Source organism: Molothrus aeneus, chromosome 9, assembly GCF_037042795.1.
Source record: "Molothrus aeneus isolate 106 chromosome 9, BPBGC_Maene_1.0, whole genome shotgun sequence".
Classification (NCBI taxonomy): domain Eukaryota; kingdom Metazoa; phylum Chordata; class Aves; order Passeriformes; family Icteridae; genus Molothrus; species Molothrus aeneus.
In genome coordinates, this window is record NC_089654.1 from 27,343,745 (window position 1) to 27,362,823 (window position 19,079).

The following is a 19,079-nucleotide window of genomic DNA, read 5'->3' on the forward strand; positions in this document are numbered from 1 at the left end:
AGCTGGGACTAAAACTGAGCTTCCCTGGGTCTTGGTTGGAGTTTTCTCTTAATTACTGCACTGCTTACATAAAAAAATTCCATCTAAAACAAAATAGATTTAAGTTCTCTGAATACTGTCTCTCAAACAGTAACGGAATATTAAGTATGTCCAGGTATTGATCTTTACCAGCACTTTTTATTTTAATCTTCTATGGTCAAATCAGATTCACAACCTTGAATCTGCCAGTGAAAATGCCATTGTAGGTTACTAAGTAAGTGAGATACAGGTAAATAGGGGTGAGTTCATTCAGCAGTTCAGTAATGCACTCAAAACTTTCCTGAGGCTCCTGTCCTAGAGAGCACAAAGCCTGACTATTCCCCACCCCCGGGCACCCATTCACCACCTTCTCCTTCTCTTCCTCAGAGGTCCCAGCAGAGAGATCTCCTCGCAGACGGAGCATCTCGGGGACCAGCACCTCTGAGAAAACCAACTCCATGGATGTCCCGAACACTTCTCCTTTCAGAGTACCAGTAAGTGTGCCTTCCCTGCTCAGGGGCATTTGTCTCATTGGATGGGAGGAGGACATTCAAATATCAAGGGTACAGCCAGGCTGGGGGAGCCTGGGGGCAGAGGAATATTTGGTTAATATTGCCAGTTGACCAAGAGGTTTTGCTATCAAGTGTCATGTATTATCAGTAAGATTCCTGATGTATCCCGAACTTGCTCCTTTTCATTGCCTTGATGTAAAGTTGCAGATAGAGAAACATCAGTGTTAATGTAGGCAGCGACCTATATAAATACTTTTGAAGTCGCCTCCAGGGATTGCATTCCATATTCAATCCTGACTAGGAAACAAGTTCCTTTAGGTTGGTTATTTTTCCCTCTTGCCAGTGAAGTACATAGAAAATTGAAATGCTTTATAGTTTATTCAGAAGCCGATGAAATTTCTGCAGGTGTGTTAATTCCTCTTTAGCTCTTTGGGGTTTGTCCTGAGTTTGGTTGGCTGTGAGTCTGCATGAGAGTTGTTCAGCTACAGCCTGGGTTTTGCTTGGGCAGTCTATGGTCAGTGTGTCCAGGAGCACAAAGGCATTTCTATTATTAGACTCAGGACAAATCATCAAGTTAAAATGAGGTGCCCAGTAATTTTCAACAATATTTGTTCATGTTTTAAAATATCTAACTTGAATATTGTGAATGTTTTCATGCTCTCCTTTACTTTTGGCAAGCAATCTTCGTACTTCAGAATAAATCCTGCATCATGTCATTTTAAAAATAAAATTCAAAAAACAGACAAAAGATTTAATGAGAGTTATTTAAATATTTCAAGTATTAAGGTTGGTCAGAGTGTATAGAATACATGGTGTTTAAAGCAACCTGTGAATTCATGATATATTGGAATGCAGAAAGGGACCAAGGAAGCAGTGAATGCAGTGGGTATACTTACTTGGGCTTTTTTCAGAGTTATAGAATAATACAGATTGGAAGGGACTAGACAATCTCCAGAGGTGCTTTCCCACCTGAGCTATTCTGTGTTCTGTGAATGATTCTCTGTCACTTCAGAGATCTGTTTTCTAGATGGTACTTGGGGAAAAAAGGGCCTTGATCTAGTTGTATGTGAAGTTGATACCAGAATATTCTGTTATGTCAAGTTCTGAGATTTTGATAGAGTCCATGATTCACAGAGTTCCAGGAAGATTTCTGAACTCTGAGAACCTTAAAAAGTCTTGTCCATGTCTTCATTTATCAGAAATTCTGTTTTCTTTGCCTTCATCTATAAGTAATAGCTCAATCCTTTAGATGTATATGTGCTTTGTAGTAGCCTTTGTCTAACAAGTGTCAGAAGTGTTTGATGACTATGTGTATTGTTTATTTTACACGCCTCCTTTTTTCCTCATTTTTGTACCATTCCTTTTAATGATGATCTTATCTCTTAAGTAATGTTTTAATGGCTCCCTAATTCTTCTCTAATAGTTCTCTGATATTTCTTAGCTCCTGTTCCCTTTCAAAACAAGAACCCTGCAGAATGTTTCTCATTTCCCCTGGTGGTGTGTTGTGCTTTTAGGACTCTGGCAAATAGGCTCAGGAAGCAGTACCTGGCTGCTTTTCTTGGGCACAAACCAGCAGAGAGCTAGAAGCTATTTGTGCCACGTGGAGCTGGATTCTGCTGCTTTGTCTGCCTGACCACCTGTACACCCAGGAGCATAATGCACCCTCCTGTCCTCCTCATGGGGACAAGGCTTCTGGCTTTGGAGGTTTTGTTCTGAGTAACCCATTTATAGCCTGTTACTCCTAAATGGGGGCTGAGATCACCCTGTTTTAAAGCATGGCACCTTGTGAGCTGTTTAAAAGAGCAAGCTGCAGTTAGAAGTCAGCTTTCTTAACAATACAGATGAGCTCAAGCCAAAACTGCTGAAACCAAACCCACTGTTAACTTGGTAGATTGGCACACACCTAATAGGTGGCTGAGAAGATGGGGAGGAATCATGTTCCTGCCTTTGACTGATAATAAGAATTTCCCAGCTCTCAGAAGGAGGAAAGGTGACTTGTGCACCTCATGAAAGTCTCAGTCTTGGATCACTGATCTGAGAAGAGCTGCAAGTGAAGGATGCAAAAGATGGCTTCAAATTTGTGTCTGTGAGGTTGTCCCTAGTTGACAGGGATTTATTCTGCATATAAAGGAGATTAATAGTAAAAGAACTTGCTTTTTTGTTTTTCCAGGCTTTGGAGGGCTACAGGCAGCTGCAGCATAGTGCTGTCTCAGTGATTCTTCCCCTGGCCCTGACCCTGTGCCATACCTTGTCTACTCACTGCTTGGATTTCTAACAGAAAGCAGCTTAAGGCAGGGGACAGCTTAACCTTCTTCCATCCTGATGGAAAATTATGCTGAGACTTTCATAATAAGTTGCTTTTACAGCTTTTTAAGTTTGTCTCTCAGAGCAGCTATTTAAAAGCTGTCTTCTCAATAGGACAGTGGCTTCCAGCATGTTCTGTGCAGGTTTTTTCCTTTCAAGCACAGGCAGTGGTACTCACTCAGAACAAGGCATCTGTTTTTTTAATACTGCTAATTGGCATTGCTTTAGCATCTGGAATTTTGATTCATAACAGCATAATTGCCTTTAAGCAAACATTTCCTTGACAATGCATTTTTAAGTCGTCTCTTCAGCGGTGGTGGTCAGTGAGGGATTTGTTTTTAAGGGCTGATGTGTAAAGTTTGGGAAATTTGCCTTTTTACTTCCTGCATGGCCACTGGAGGAAAAGATGTATATTTCAGTTTACTAAAAAATGCAGAATTTCAGTAGTTATGCTCTTTCATAGGATGAACCACTCCATGGACCAGCATGTCCTATGTGTTTGTGAGGGTGGTGAGGCCCTGGCACAGGGTGCCCAGAAAAGCTGTGGGTGCCCCATCCCTGGCAGTGTTTAAGGCCAGGCTGAAGGGGGCTTGGAGCAATCTAGGGTAGTGGAAGGTGTCCCTGCCCATGGCAGGGGGTTGGAATGAGATGATCTTTAAGGTCTCTCCCAAGCCAAACCATTCTCTGATTCCATGGTTTGTTCCGGTTATCTCCCACCAAGGGGAGTAAAGAGTATTCTGCAAATGCTGACACTGCACAACACATACAGAGAGAAGAGCTCTTGGTGCTTGTCCTTTCTTTTTCTTCCCCATTGCCCCAAATTTTCTTGTCTGCACTTGAAGCATTAGTCTCCATCTAAGTTCAGCTGTGTACATTGATGTTTGACAATTTCCAGGTGTGTCAGAAGAGAAGGGAAGGGCACAAAAGGTAGCAAAACAGAGATGAAGAAATGTCTCTACTCACATACAGACAGATGTGTGCTGTTTATAAATACACCTATAGAAGAAGTCATATTTTTAATAATGGATCTTACTTGACTGAACAAACAGGGAGGCAGAGGGAGCTGGCTCCCAGTGGGATCTGTGACGCATGGGTGGGCGAGAGAGCAGCTTTTCCCTTCCCACACACACCATGTCCTGGCACTGCCTCCATCTCCCTGCATCCCCTTCCCTGCTGGGGCACTGTGCAGCCCCAGCAGCACTGCTGCAGCCTGGCACATTCCCTCACTGCTCTGCAGTTGGAATTGGGTAAATATGGGGCTGTCCACGTCCTCAGAGCTCCTGCAGGATGGAGAGGAATCTCTAAACTCACCCTTCAGACTCTTGCTGAGCTCTCCAGTTTTGGCTCAGAGTTATTACAAATAATATGATTCATCCCTGTCTGCTGTCTAATGGGGAGAGAAAGATGAGAAAGAGGCAAAGGAACAAGTGTGAATGAGACAGGAAAGCCAGAGCACAATCCTTGAAGTAAATACAATGATTTTATAGGAACCCTGATGTAGGATACTTGCAGATTGCCTTCCTTGGTTTGTTTCTGGCTGAGGGTATAATTGGATCTATAGAAGTGCTGTCTGCCTCTTTGCTCTTTAAGAGTACTGCTAAATGGAACAGAAGACAATGCAGCCAGCCCCAGTGAAGGTCAAAGCTTGATGAGATCTCGTGGCTGCCCAGCCTCATCTTTTATGCAGTCAGCAAGATTGTTGCTTCTTCAGAGCACTGCTCTGCTCCTGCTGTGCTGCCAGGGTAGGACAAGGCTGAGCTGTGCTGCCTGTGTGACCCTGTGGCATACAAATACACATTTTTAATTCTGCATCAGCACCAATGCAGAGATGGAATTGTTGATTTGCATCAATGTGAGGCACCACAGCATCCCCCATGAAAAATACTGTGCTCAAATCTGTCCCCTCCATTGAAATTTACATTTTTCCTTCCACTTTCTACTCTTTACTTCTTGTAACATGGTTGTTTGTATCTCCTTTAGTTTTTATCACTTGCCTGTGCTGTGATGCCTTAGATGCGCTGGCTATTCCACGAATTCTGTGTCAGAAAGCATAAATAGGTGACTGACTATCTCCAGGGTGCTCACCACACTTTCATCCATATATTTATTCTGGGGTAGTGCTGCTCATAGGCTCTGTAACCTTCACAGTGTCTTGCTGCCACAGCAGATTTGTTCATTACATCAAACTCCAGTGTTGCATCAATGATGGGGATATCCAGGCTCTGACACTGTCTGGTGGACCTCAACAGCATGAGCATTATTCTCATGCTTGGTGTAAACCTGACTTTATCCAATTCCTTTTATTCCTTACTTACTGTAGGGGAGCTATGAATGTACATAGCTTTAAACACTGCTCACATCCCAGTTGTCCTTGGCTTAGTAGTATTTAAATATGCACCAACTCATTTTGTTCTTCGCCTCCAAATCATGACTTAGTCAAGTTATGCAAAGTTTAATTAATTCATCCTCTGCAAATTAGTCCTTCTGGCCCTTTTATCACTTTTCTTGCTCTTGTGTTTTTAATTCCCTTCAATTGATTCTCCAAGTTCTGGTACTGAAGTTCACAGGAATGTGTGTTACCAGTTCCTAATTCCTCCTAACCCTTTGTGTTATTTCTCTGTCCTCCCTGGCCCTCGCTTCACCTCCTAATTTAATATAGCTCAGTGTAATTAATGTGCTGTTTAACTTTGCTTCCAGATGATTAACAAGGATGTTAAGCAGAAGCAGTCAGGCCACTATCCCACCACATCCCATTGGACCCTTCCTTCTGCCTTGATACCTTATCACTTGTTGTAATTACTCTTTTTAGATATTCCTGCAGCCATTCCTCAGGTTCATGTTACGAGCTTTACCAAAGCTCATTTTTAATAACTTTTTTGTAATTAGCATGTGTGCTGTGTTATCAAAAGGTGTTCTGAAGTGTTGGGCTGCATGCCAGGGAAAGAGCCAGGGCCAGGAAATCATTGCCTGCCCTTCCTGACAGGCTCAGGTGACCTGTTTCTTATCATGTTAATTTTTTATCACTGTTGTTTAGTTGTTCTCCAGACAGACTTTTTACCTTTATTCCTTAATTCCTGGATAGGGGCTTTTTAGGATGCTCCTTCCATCTGCTGTCCCTGCTGTGGGCAGCCAGGTGCTGCTCCCAGTTGTGTCTGTGCTAAACACTTTGCTGAACTGGGATCTGAAAAGCTGATGTGGCCCTCTTGGCTATCAGGTAGCTCTTGCTTCTTCATGCATTTTTCAGTACAATTCCCAGGGACTTGGAAATTGGATTCCTGCAGGACTTTTGGCTGCACATCATGCAGAGTGCACACAATGCTAGGATGCATTTTATTAACAGGTGTATTATCAATGTACCCTTGTTACAGTATCCTCTGCATTTCCCTGGGTTTCTTATTACTGTTCCTAAACTTGTTCCTCCTATTCTGCATCCCTCCTGTGGCTGCAGACCATCTTTCATTGGAAAGTTGAAATTGTTATCTGGCCAAATCTGCAGTGCTGTCCCATCAGGGGAAAAATATCTTTCCTGATCCTTGCTGTTGATCAGCTTGTGTCCTGAAGCATGATTATTGCTCACTCTTGTTATTTTTAAACCTGACTAATGCAGCTACATATGTTATTCTTCCTTATATAAACACATAATCCTTTTTTAATCTTGCTGAAAAAAAATGTGTGTATAATATCTTGTGCTGGTGAATTGGATGGGCTCATTTATAGATAGCATTAGGAAAAGTCTCCTGACAATCTGAAACGTGCTGCCTCTCATGTTAAATTGCCCTTTGGTTTTCTTATGTAACAGGGTGCATGAGGAGCTTAGATAATTTCCATTCTATTTGTTTTATACATCTATAATCCTGTCTTGCCTTTGTTCCTAAAATAAATAGTTGGTCTCTAAAATATATCATTTGTAAATCCCCCTCTTGTCTGCCTTTAATCAGTTTATACTTCTGGAGTTCTGTTTTGTTCTAGCTTTCTTGCTGAGATGAGAAAATCGGAAGAGTGATGCATTAGTGTGAAAGCTACAGCAGCTTTACATAACACCACTCTGCTTTTATTGGGCTTTATCCTCTGTTTGGACATTCAAACATGCTTTTTATTGTTTTGTGCCTGTGCACAAACCTCCTCTTCAGTGACATAGAGCCAGGTTTTTGGATGGTGGAACGTGGCTGTTGTAAGTCCCTGTCTTGTTCTGGATATCACCTCCAAAGTGTATCCAGGCTTGTTTTCATCTGCTTTGCTACTGTGTGAGTGCTCCAGAGGCTTTCCAAAGGGAGTCACTGCTGATATTTTAATGCTGAGTGTTACTGGGCTCATAAGCAGACTTCACTTTCCTTGCTGGTTAAATTGGCCTTCTGCTGCTGTTCTGCAAGGAATAGCAAACTTCAGCATTTTGCTGCTCATTCCTGGAATATCCTTCTAGTTTGATCTTTCCATTTTACCACCTGGCCATCTTCCCCAGCTTCTTTGCCTTCCCATATCTGTACAACATTACTGGCACAGGACACTGTTTTCACTTGGCTATGACATTGTTTTTTTCCTTGATAGCTGCTTGTGAACAGCTTAAGGAATAAAACACTTCATGTCCTCACCAGGCACGTTCATGGGGAGGCAGTTCTGCTGTCATCCTCAGCCACTTGAGGGTTATCTTTGTACCCATCCAGCCCTTCCCCTCAGAGAAGATGAGTCTCATAGCTCTGTAAATGAAGTTACCCACCTGGTGTTATTAATAATGCATTGGTGCTCCTCATCAACAATTACAGATGTTCAAGAAGCATTGCAAGGCTCAGATGCAGTGTGTTTGTCCCCAGAAAGAACTAATGGAGGTAACAGCTCTGTGTGTAAGATGGACCTTTTTTGTTGCCCATTTTACCCTACTTTTAGTGCTTTGAAACTTCCACTGATACCATTGCCTTTTATAGATGGCTGATCTGTGTTATGGTTATACACAGTTTCATTTGTTCATGGCTGAATTCACCTTTCCCTTTAAAACAGCCAGGACAAGCATTATTTATTATGCATGGCCTGCTCTCCCTGGAGTGGAGAATCACCATGTCCATAGGGAGCAGCAGTCCAGGAGCTGAGTAGCTCATACTTGGGCTGGCTTTGAATTTGTCAGACAGTTCTGTGCTGCCCTGCTCAGGTTAAGGACAAACAGCCACTTGGCATCTTTGGACAATGTCATCTTTTCCTAAAGCCTAAACTGCCCTCAACAGCCACCACCCTGGGGTTGGAAATACTTGGGGGTGAGAGTTTCTGTGCTTTCCCTGTGCAGCTATGAGGGGAAGGTTCCAACAGCCTGCTGAATTATCCCTTCTCCTGTGGAGATTGTTTCTTGGCAGAGGGGCAGAGTCGAGTGGCTTCACTTCCAAATGAGATGAATAGAATTCTCAGTGGGATTGAATTATTTTTAGAGGTTGTTATCATTGGGTTTTCTTAGGCCAGTGTTTGATGCTTTTGGATGAGGTGACAAACCAGCCCTGTCCTATTCCTGATTGTGTGTGTGTGGTTGTGCACCATTGCTCTCTCCTCATGTCTCTTTTCTATCCCTGTTCCCCTAAACCTGTGATTCTGAGAGCAGTTAAGTATGAACCTCAAATCTATCTCTTTTCAAATTTCATCCTACCTAGTTAGTCCTACCAAATATTTTGTACTTTTTTGATTAAGAACATAGTCTCATCAATTTAGGCAGTTTGAATAATAATTTACATCTTTTTGTCTGAGGGTGTTTGTTTAAGCAATAAAATTCTCGCTGTTTTAAAGAGGCTCCATGATTATTCTTAAAGCTCAGACACTCCATTACATTTAGGTATAAGAACCAGAAACTCCTGGAACCCCAACAGTTTTGTGTTGAAATAAGTATTTAGGAGAAATACCTGCACAATAAGAAAAGCAGTAGAGGTGTTTTTGTCCTTTTAATGGTTCGAGCTGCTTTATAAACATTGGCAGGGATTTCTTGTCTATAGGAGTAAAAGGAAATAAAACTTTCAGTTAGGTGGTGTTGTTGCAGATAGAAGTTTATTTTTCATCACTATATTTTTTTTTCCTATCTGCATTTGATACTTAAAAGCATTTCCTTTGGCAAATGGGAGTCAAAAAATTCTGCTCAGTTCTGGCACGTGTGAATTTTTCATGCTGCTCCCAGGTTGTCCATCTGTAAGCACTGGCCCTGCATGAACTGCCAGCACAGAACAAATATTGAAAATGTTTTCAACTCTTTTGAGGATGACCAATAAGCACACCCTTCGTTTGAATAAATTTTTGTCTTTAAATATGTTCTTACCCTGTTTGGTTTTTGGTTTTGTTTTATTTTGGTTTTTTGTATAGTCAACTCTGGCTAGCCTTATTCAACCCCAGATAGAACATTTGTTTCATTGGGGTATAGATTATGTTCAATTAAACCAAGAGCATGTTCCATGTTAAAACAGTACCAATTTAAAACTGTACATGCACACAAAAATGAATATTCACCATCCTTCTCTGGGTGGGATTTGGAATTATTCAGTACAAATACTTCTGGACCCCTGCTGAATTGGGTCAGCTTTGTCTTATTTGCCCTTAAGGGGAAAAAGCCTTGTTATTTGATGTTTGCAGCTGGAGTAGACTGGGAGGTACTGGGCTGAAGCCAGAGTCCACCAGATCTGAGTCCCTGTGGCTGGGTTTGTTACCTTTTATGCTGAGAGGTCAGAATATACAAAAGTGCCTTTGAAAGGGCTGTACATCCTCTACTTGAATTCCAGCAACTGCCCCAAGAGAAGCCCAGGAGCATCTATTGATTACAGGCTTTTTTCAAAGGCACTTTTTCAATACCAGGACCAAGAGAAGTGCAGCATCATGGGCAGAGTGTGAGTGGCACACACAGCTGAAAACACTTCTCTTTTGACAGGACCTTTCCCCCCAACACATTGTATACCTTTGTGGGTTTTGTTGTTTGGGGATGGTTTTGGAGGTTTGGGTTTTTTGGTTTTTTTTTTTTTAATTTTTTTTCATATTTAGATATCAGGCCTTTTCCACTTTTATCAGGAGAATGTAGCAGCTTTCACCCCTGAGGAGCCTCTGGCTCAGAAACTAAAACTGAAGGGCAGTCTTAAATGTAGCAGTGCCTTCAGATGCAGAAAGCAGATTCCTCTTCCTTTGTTCCCTCTGTCTCCAGAGGTTTTCAGTACTTGGCTAGACCAACTCAGAATTAGACTGACCTAGTGTAGGCAGCACACTCCCATTGAGCAGGAGATGATCCCAGAGGCTCCCTCCAACTAACATGGCTTTGGGCTGTGACTGTTGGGTGAAAAATTGTAGTTTGAAGACAGATTCTTTGAAGATTTATTTTATTTTTAGATCCTAAGCAGATTTTTGAATTGAACTTTGCTTCTTACCAATATTATAACTGATCTCTGAAGCCACTGGTGTGGGAAATGCTTTGAAATTTTCTGTTCTGGCTAGCCAGATTATTGAAATTATGAATTATTTAAAGATTTAATGTGCTATATCCCAATTAAAAAGGCAAACCTGGCTGCAACTGTGGGCTCAATAGAAGCTCATAATGTAAGAACCTCTGTACTTTGAAGCTCACCAAGAATTAAAAACATGGCATAGAGAGGGGAAGTAGGAACAAATACTGATATTGAAGATTGCTCCTTTATAAATGATAATTGGGGGTTTGGGTCTCTTGTATAATAGTTGGAATCCACTGAAGTGCCCCAGTAATGTGAGTAGTGCTAATTATTGCAATTGAGGCTCTCCCCTCCTGGAACTGTCACTGCCGAGCCAGCCCTGCCTTTCCCCCTGCTCAGAGCAATCCCAGAGCCCATCCTGTGAGCGCCACCAAACCTCTGTGTTTGGGCTCAGTGGCAGAGCCCTGAGTGATTCATGACTGGCATCAATTTCCCTGTTTCACTCCTGCACCTTCTCATTGCAGGGCTTCTTCAGCAAGCGCCTGAAAGGATCCATCAAGAGGACAAAGAGCCAATCCAAGCTGGACAGGAATATCAGCTTCCGTCTGCCCTCTCCCAACAATTCTGAGGACAGGTGAGGTGCAGAGCTGACACCCAGCATGTGGGTGCACTCAGGGGAGGAGAGCAGGAAGGGGATTTATTGTCCAGCTGGCACGAGGGGGGTTTGTGGGGCTGCCTCTGTACCTTTAAGCTTAGTGTGCAGTGTGCTGCTGATACAGGATGGGAAACTGCTGATCTTCACATCTGTCCAAAAGCTCAGGTCAAGCAGATGGACTCCAGTACCTTCTCCTGCATCTGTTTCAAATAAGCTGCAGACTTCCAATTTTATGATACAAAACCATGGGATTGATCAGCTGGAGAGAAATTTGCCTTGCTGCATGCAGGGCTTGCCTGCAGGCCAGTGAGAGGAGGAGTTGTGTTGGTGTGAGCAGGGTGGTTCCACCAGTGCTGGCACAGCCCAGAGATGTGCATTGCAATTCAGGCACTCTGAGGACCCTTGCAGTGTTGGTGTTTTGGTTATTGCAGTGTTACCACAAGGAACAGATGATCTGTTTTTTCAGAAAACTGGAAAACTCAGTAGTTTCTGACCATCTTAGTGCTCCATTTGGTTTATCTTTGCTTTTGGCTGGAGAACCAGGCTGGGAATGGATTGTATACAAGGCAAGCAAAGGCTCTTACACACAGTGTTTCCTAACTGTTTGCAAAGTCCCTTGATTGTTTTTATTAAACATATTCTGTGTTACATTCCACAGTAGCCCAGCAGGAGAAGTAGATAGAGTGAAAAATCAGCTGGCCTGTACTCGAGGCCACGGCAGGCTCCTGTGATTTGACATTGTTCAGTGCATTTTCCCTTCTCCTTGAGCTGAGCTGCATTCATTAGTTGTATCTGTCATGCTGTGCTGCTTCAATCAATGGTGCTGCCTTCTCCATCTGAAAGGCAGACCATAAAATCACAGAGATAGCAAGGCTGTGGATGTTGGAGGTCTGTTAACATCAGGAGTTACAGAAAAGCCTGCAGCTTACCAGATGTGACTAACCATCTAGATAGCCTTGCTCCTGTAGTCCACCCAGGCTGCTTTGATGCAAGTTTTCCTATAAATCTCTACTTTCAGAGTGTTGCAATGTGGCTATAATAGCAACTCAGTGAGCATAAGCATCTTCAATCATGCCACCAGGCAATCAAGTACCTGTTATTTTTGCCATTGTTTGAAAGCAGCTTTGCTTAAATTTTTGTAATGTGAAGATTTCTTTGCCATAAATAATCTGGTTGTATTTCCTGAGCTTGGCACTCATGCTGGATTGCTTTTGTAGTGTCAGGGAAGCACTGTTGTTCTGGGAAAGCTAATAAATATAGCTATAATTAATTCCTACATCTTTGGTTTAAGACATGATGTAACACTCAGCAAAGCTGCCTTCTCTTAAAAAGCAGATCCCCTTCTACCTCCCTGCCAGTGTGGGCACAAATTTTCAACTAGACTGAAATGAAATGTGAATTTTCTTTGATGAAAATTCAAAAACTTTCAATAAATTCATGAAAGCACAAAAGCATAAAATCCAGGTACTTGTTCACACGGTGGCAATTGTTGAACATAGAGAGCTGACTCTAAATTCATGAGGAGCAATTGCCACTCTCTCACCTTCTGTTCCCCCCCGTTCTGTTTGAGCCTCTCAGTCTGTGGCAGTGAGAACTTTCCTGTCCTGCCCTGGTGAGTCAGCCCTTTCCCATTTCAAGCAGGTGATTCTAGGTGATGTCATGGTGTTGCACAGGTTTTCAGGAGAACTGATAGCATCTCCCTTTTCTTGCTCTGACAAACACAAGAGCCCTGCCTTCAAAGAAATTATTATACAGCTTTATAAATTAAAACCCTGCATGGATTAGAAGGAAATAGAGGCTGCTGTCACACTGCCTTTTCATGCTTTTGGGGTGTTTGGGACCTGTCAAGAAAGTGGAGATTTTACAGATAAATACCTCTAAAATTCTGGACTAAGGAAGATTGGTTATCCTGGTGCACATCAAGATTTGGGATACTGTAACATTGCATGCCATGCTGCATGATGACAGAGGATGGATGCTTTCTGTTCAGAGTTGATTTAAAACAGAAGGGAGTTAGGAATGCTGTAGGGAGCTGGGATGGAGATGAGTTGCAGATTTTTTTGTAATCAGATTTTCTGTTTCAGCAGAAAGCAATTGGCCAATGTACCTTTTCTGGTTTTTAACTTTATTTCAGTGTGTCTGGGTTAGTGGGTAGGGAGAGGAGAGAGTTCTGGTGCCCCTCTAGAAACACTGATCAGCATCCAGGTGTCCTGTAGGAATAAATCCATAACCTCTCAGTCTGTAATTCACATCCCTCCTGTTTCTCAGGCTCAGGTTGTTTGCTGGTGGTTTTTTGTACTTGAATATGTTGTCTTTACAAGCCACTGCTGTGGCAGGACTTAGACTGTGCTCCTTTGTGAGCCAGGGCAGGTGGGAGTGAGGCTCTTTAATGTGTGGCCAGTGCAGCATCTCACCAGGTTGCCAACAACTCTCACCATGAGGGAACCTGGCACCGTGTCACTGTGGCATCTTTCACAGCTTTTCCAGCCTGTTTCCTCCTGCTTCCTTTGGGCTTTTCAACTCACACATTCATCTGTAATGTTTTCTCAGTGTCCATAATATATAAAACATGTTTAAAAAGCATGAAAAAAGACTTAAGGAAAATTTTGTTTGAAAGGAGAGACCAAATGAATATTTCCAGTTTGTGGCCAGGAATTTGAGGGTATCTGCAAGAGGACCAGCAGTTTTGTTTACAGAGAGGGAGCAAAGATGATTGTGACTGGCTGCATATGGTGTCAGTGACTGCAGCAAAGCTCTGCAGACAGCTGGGAGGGCTTTGCCCTGTTGGGATTTACTGCCACGTGGGAATCCTCCTGCTTTGCTAAAAGTCATTTTATGGCATTATGAGCCAGTGGCAGCGGGGCTGGGAATGGGCTCTGGCAGGGCACAGGGAAGCAGGTAGCCATGGCTCTGGGCTTCATGGTCAAAAGGTACCACTCCTCCAGCCACAGCTTCTTCTACTTTGGGTGAGTTCCAGTTCCTCCCTCCTTGCCTCTTTGCAGTGAGAAAACAGCAGGGCTCGTGTAAATCATAGAAGCAAAACCCGCCGTGTTTTTCAGGTTCGCTCTAATTTAATGCCGGTTTTTGAAAAAAAGGGTGGGGGATTTTCACCCTGATTTAGCTGTCAGGATGGAAATTTGTGTTACACAATGCCTTATTAAGGCTTGACTCACTCCCAGCTTGCATTCATTCAGCATATCTGTAGCTATCAGCACTCTGGAGTGTGGGGAAAGGGGAGGGAGGAGTGGTTTGTTTCTGGAGGGATGCCTCACTCCTGCTTTGGTGAACGTATTTCTTTCAGCAGTTGTTTGGTTTTTCACTGAGAACTGAACAGGACCCCAGCATTTGTCACAGACCTTCCCCTTAGTGCTGGGCTGCTCTCTCCCACCTGCAAGCTCACTTGACCCCTTTATAAATAGATATTTCCTAATGGCTGATGCTTCTCTGCAAAGGCTCCTCCATGAAGCATTCACCTTGAGATTAGTAGGGAAATGAAACTGCATCAATTAAGCATTTCTGGTCCATCAAGACAAACCAATTGGAAACGTTAATAGCAGAGACCAGAGGAGAGAGGAGAACTCTCCTGCTGTGAAATTCAGCAGTCTGCTTGGCTGAGCCCTGAGAGGTGTCTGCTAGACAAGCTGTGATCTGCAGGGAGAGCAGGCAGGCAGGGAAGGGCTTTGCAAATCCAGGATTCAAACAATGAGGCTTTGGGTAGGACTTTGCCAGAAAAGACCAGAATCTCAGTGGAAGACTAGAACAATATACTCAGAAAAACCCAGTGTTTAATCACACCTGAGAGTAACCTTGCAGATAAATAAGTTACCTTAAGTTTCTGATTAAAAAAAAAAATTAATAATAAAACTGGTTAGACTTGTAGAATTGTTGACCAAGTAATAGGATGTTCAGATAATTGGCAGTTGGAAAATGAAGAGGGGTGTGGTGCCTACAAAATGAGCATTTGGACAGGGAAAATCCTGGTGCTGCAGCACGGGCAGAGCCGGGTGAATTGCAGGTGATGCTGGAGACGGTAGGGTCCCGTTCCACGGGGCTGGGAGCTGGGAGAACAGCAGAAAATTCTCTACATTACAGTCCAGGCTCTCCCCTGTGACTTTGCAGAGTGGCTGCGTATTGAATTCGACTTTCTGCTCTCGGGGAGTGCCTCCCTGCACATGGGGATTGCTGGAATGATTTGAAGCATGCAGACGAGCAGCTTGGTGTAAGGCAATTTGGAGACTTGGCTGTAGCTGGGTGCTCGGGCTGAGTTCTTTCCTTTCACACCAATTTGGTAAAGGAAAGTTCATTTTTAAACTTTTTTTTTTCAAATCTTCTGGATTATTGATGTCCACAGGCTTGTTTTACAAGTAATATAGAGCTCTCCCTGGTAAGCTCGGTAATTGGAAGTCTTTTGTGCCTTGTAGGTTGGCTTTTAAATAGGTCAAAATCAGCAGGAGAGCTTCATAACCAGAGCAATTAGGATTTTAACCCTTTATTCTATGTGCCTTATAGACAGTAGAATATAATAGAACTTTGCTAATAGGCTGCTGTGTGCCATGGGCAGCCACTGAAAGCCAGAGGTTTCCAGTTCCCAGCTTACAACTGAGATTTTCCTGTCATGGAAAATTACTGAATTATGGTGTGCAAGGAGAAAGGGTCAGCTTGGGGCTGGGCCAGCAAGATGGAGTGGTTGGAGAGCTCTTTTCCAGTGGCAGTTGCATGCTGCTGCCAGGTCAGTGGTTTAGGGCATTGTCTGGGCTCTGATTTACAAGGAAGTGATGCAGCTCTGAAGACCAGTACTCCAAAACATGTGAAAAGAGGTGAGAAGTTTAAAATGCTCCCTGACATGCTCCTCCTCTGTTTCTCCTGTGGGAAAGAAATTATGGAGAATATATAAGAATTATTTGGTGCCTTGATAACTGTTTGAACTCCCATGTAGTTCCTTTGCAATCGCTGTTGTTTACAGACATAGACAGAAAAAGCAACAGGATGAAAAGTTGATCATGGGAGGTTAGTTGTAATTTAAAACAGGATTTGTGTTGGTAATGGAGCTGTTTAACAGAAACAGATTTGTACAAACAACCCTTCCCCCACTTTTTGCATGTGTGATCTTCCTGTTTACAGTAATCTGCTTCCCTGGGATTACCTCTCTGCTGACAGAGTCTGAGCAATGCTCATTTTCCCAGTAGCTTCCTACCTAATACAGGAAGGACCCTGTTAATCCAGCCCCTTTGCTGGACACTGGGACATGAATTAGTGGCATCTATGGCAAAGGAAGCCAGCAAGCAATTTTCTTTCCTTTTTGCAGATTCAGCATATCAGATGAGGCTTTAAAGCAGCAGAGAAGTATTATTTCTGTATAATTATTGCCTGTATTGATTGGGATGCTGCTGATACAGGCACAAGGCAAAGATTTGCTTTGCAGATCTATCAATAGATGAAATCTATACCGTGGTGCTCACAAATGCATGTACTTGTGTTTGTAAATGCATGTGGTTGCATCTAACCAACAGCTTTAGGATGTTCTGATGTTTGTGGAAGATAAAGTGCCAGTTCTAAGCCACTTCATCAGTTTATTGAGCTGTTTTAAATATGGTAACTTCAAAGGACTGCTGGAACAGACTGACATTTGTCTGCCACAGGACCTTGAGTCAACAAAACTACCAGTGCTCCAGCTGCTCTGCAGCAAACCCAAATGCTCACAGCCCACTAGTCAGAAGAGCAGTGGAGCAGCAGAGATGCTCCTAAAAGGTGTGACTTGCAAGATGGGATGTGCAGGCTTGGAGTACATCTGCTGTGTGTACCTGCCTTTGCCCCTGCCCTGTTCCCAGAGGCTGTTTGGAGGCTTTCCTGGAAGATTCCTTGCTCTCTCACATTGCCTTTAATGTCTGGATCTCATCAAAGCTCTTGGAAAGGACAAGGAGGAACTTCTCTGTCTGGGAAGGTCACCTTAGCCATGCCTGCAGAGCTGCCTCCCTAATCTCCTTAGGGGATGCTGTGCCTTGGCAACCCAGGAGCAGGCAGGAGCCTCTCCTGGCCCTGTGGGGTGGGAGCACAGCTGGCAAGGAGGGAGCTTTCCTCACCAAGGAGGGAGCTTTCCTCGCCAAGGAGGGAGCTTTCCTCACCAAGGAGGGAGCTTTCCTCGCCAAGGAGGGAGCTTTCCTCACCAAGGAGGGAGCTTTCCTCACCAAGGAGGGAGCTTTCCTCACCAAGGAGGGAGCTTTCCTCACCAAGGAGGGAGCTTTCCTCACCAAGGAGGGAGCTTTCCTCACCGTAGCTGTGGCTGCTCTCCTGGCCCCAGCCTATCTGCCTGGCACGGTGTTCCTCTGAAATCTGTAACCTGAGGCTTGAGGAAGAGCTCCTGCTGGATTTGTTTGTGCCTTTCTTCCTCTCTGGGCAGGATTTGTTGTGTGAGATGTAGCAGGGAGCAGGAGGTTTGGAGGGAAGGGCTGTGGCATGAGGCACCGCTATGATCTGGAGATGCTCTGCTAAGTGGCTCTACAGTTGTTTTGTGTAGGTCTGCTCACCTTGTCTTGCTCCAAGTGCAGCCTCTGCCTAACTGCAAATTGCTACATATCTTTTTTTTTTCTTTTTTTCATCCTTTCTTTGGTAATTATTTCTCTTTCTCTCCTCTTCCCCCTCTCTGTGCTCACTCCATGCTTTCCTCCACTGAGTGAGTGCTGGCTGCAGGCTCCCAGTACTTTGTAAGGACAGGAATTGCTCAGTTTGAGGCAGGGACAGAAGCCAAGTGACCTCAGCAGTGCTTTCTTGAGAGGAGAAATTAGAGAGGGTTTTGCAGAGATGACATTAGAGTGGTGTATTGTGGTGTGTTTATTTTAGACTTGCCCTACCTTAACTGCAGCAAGTGCTCAATTATACATGGCTGAGGTTTGGGTTTGCCTTGGTTCAGCTGCTGCTGGAACCTGTTAGAACAAAGCACAGCACAGCCAAGGCTCCTACCAGGGCTGCTGCTTTGCATCTGAAATCTGTCTTTGGAATATTCCTCCCATCAAAGGGTTCTGCTGCCTGCACTCAGGTCATTCAGTATATTAAATGGGAACAAAGTTCTCCCTCGCTGCTTAATAAATCTTATCGTGTGTGAATCTGCTCCAATACCTGCAGCATTTCATTCCATACAAAAGAGCAGCTGGGTGAGCTCTGCTTGTTGCATTGCCTGGATCCTTTGTGGTACCCAAGGTTTTGTTAAGCAGCCTTCATTCAGGTGCCTTTTCCAAATGTTTGGGGTTTTTTGCCTCCGAGTTCCCCTATAGAATTGCTCACAGGTAGGAGGAGTTTGGTTTTGCTAAGGATAAAGAATGTGAGGAACTTTTGGTTTTTTGTATATGTGAGAGAAGTGTAGAGAAATGAATTACTTTTCAAAATTAGGGAAGCTGTTAGAGGTAGCTGTGCTTTTCTTTCCTCTATAAATAACATTTTTTAACAATTTCCATTTGATACTGGGGACTGAATCAAAGAGGAAACGCTGTGAGGATGAACACAGGAGCACTGTGTTTCTCTGAGTGGTGTGCAGAGAGCTGATGCCTCTCTGCTTCCACATCTGTTCCTTGTGCCCAGTCACACTTGCTGGATGGGCAGCCACATTTATGGACTTGCCTCAGGGATCACTGAGCACAGGGACTTCAGTATCTTAACAAAAGCTAGACCTGCCAGGCCAACAGCTCCTTCTCTGCTAAGCTGGGACTCTGTGCTCTTCCTCCTTGCTGGTCAGCTGTGAAGGACTTGACTGAATTCCTGCCACAGGAAAAATAAGATGTGTCTGCATGTGATGTGTACCTTGAGATGGAAGCTGTGCCTCAGGTGTTATGTGACTGTTGCAGAAGCCTCTAGGGCAGGTTTGGAGGCAGAAGGAGAAGCCACATCACTTCTAAACTGGGGACATTTTGCAGTTCTGTTTGACAGCAGAGCTCCCCACCATGCACAAATGTTGCATTAAATCATATTGGGAGATTACAGAAAGGGTTAAAACACATTTGATAATGTCACTGTTGATTGCCAAGCTGTGGCATAGTGGAGGGAGGGAAGTGTCTTTGAGAAGTGTTCAAGAACTGGTGGGGACAAAGAGAAAACTGCCTTGATAAAAAGATGCTGTGAATGTGGGAGATTTCAGCTCTGGTGGAGCTCAGGGATTTACAGGACAATGAGCTGGAAAGGAGAAGCAGTATGTGTTAGTGAGAAGTTAAAAGA

The 19,079-nt window shown here is 43.7% G+C and overlaps 1 protein-coding gene across 1 annotated transcript in view; it reads left to right on the forward strand.

Moving 5' to 3' along the window:
- Positions 1-438: 438 nt before the first annotated feature.
- LOC136560125 (ras GTPase-activating protein nGAP-like) overlaps positions 439-19,079 on the forward strand; it is a 47,710-nt gene continuing 29,069 nt past the window's right edge. The window contains exons 1-2 of the mRNA XM_066555792.1: positions 439-512; positions 10,747-10,856. Coding sequence (XP_066411889.1) covers positions 477-512; positions 10,747-10,856 — 146 coding nt within the window. The 5' untranslated portion in view covers positions 439-476. The remainder of the gene's footprint in view (positions 513-10,746; positions 10,857-19,079) is intronic.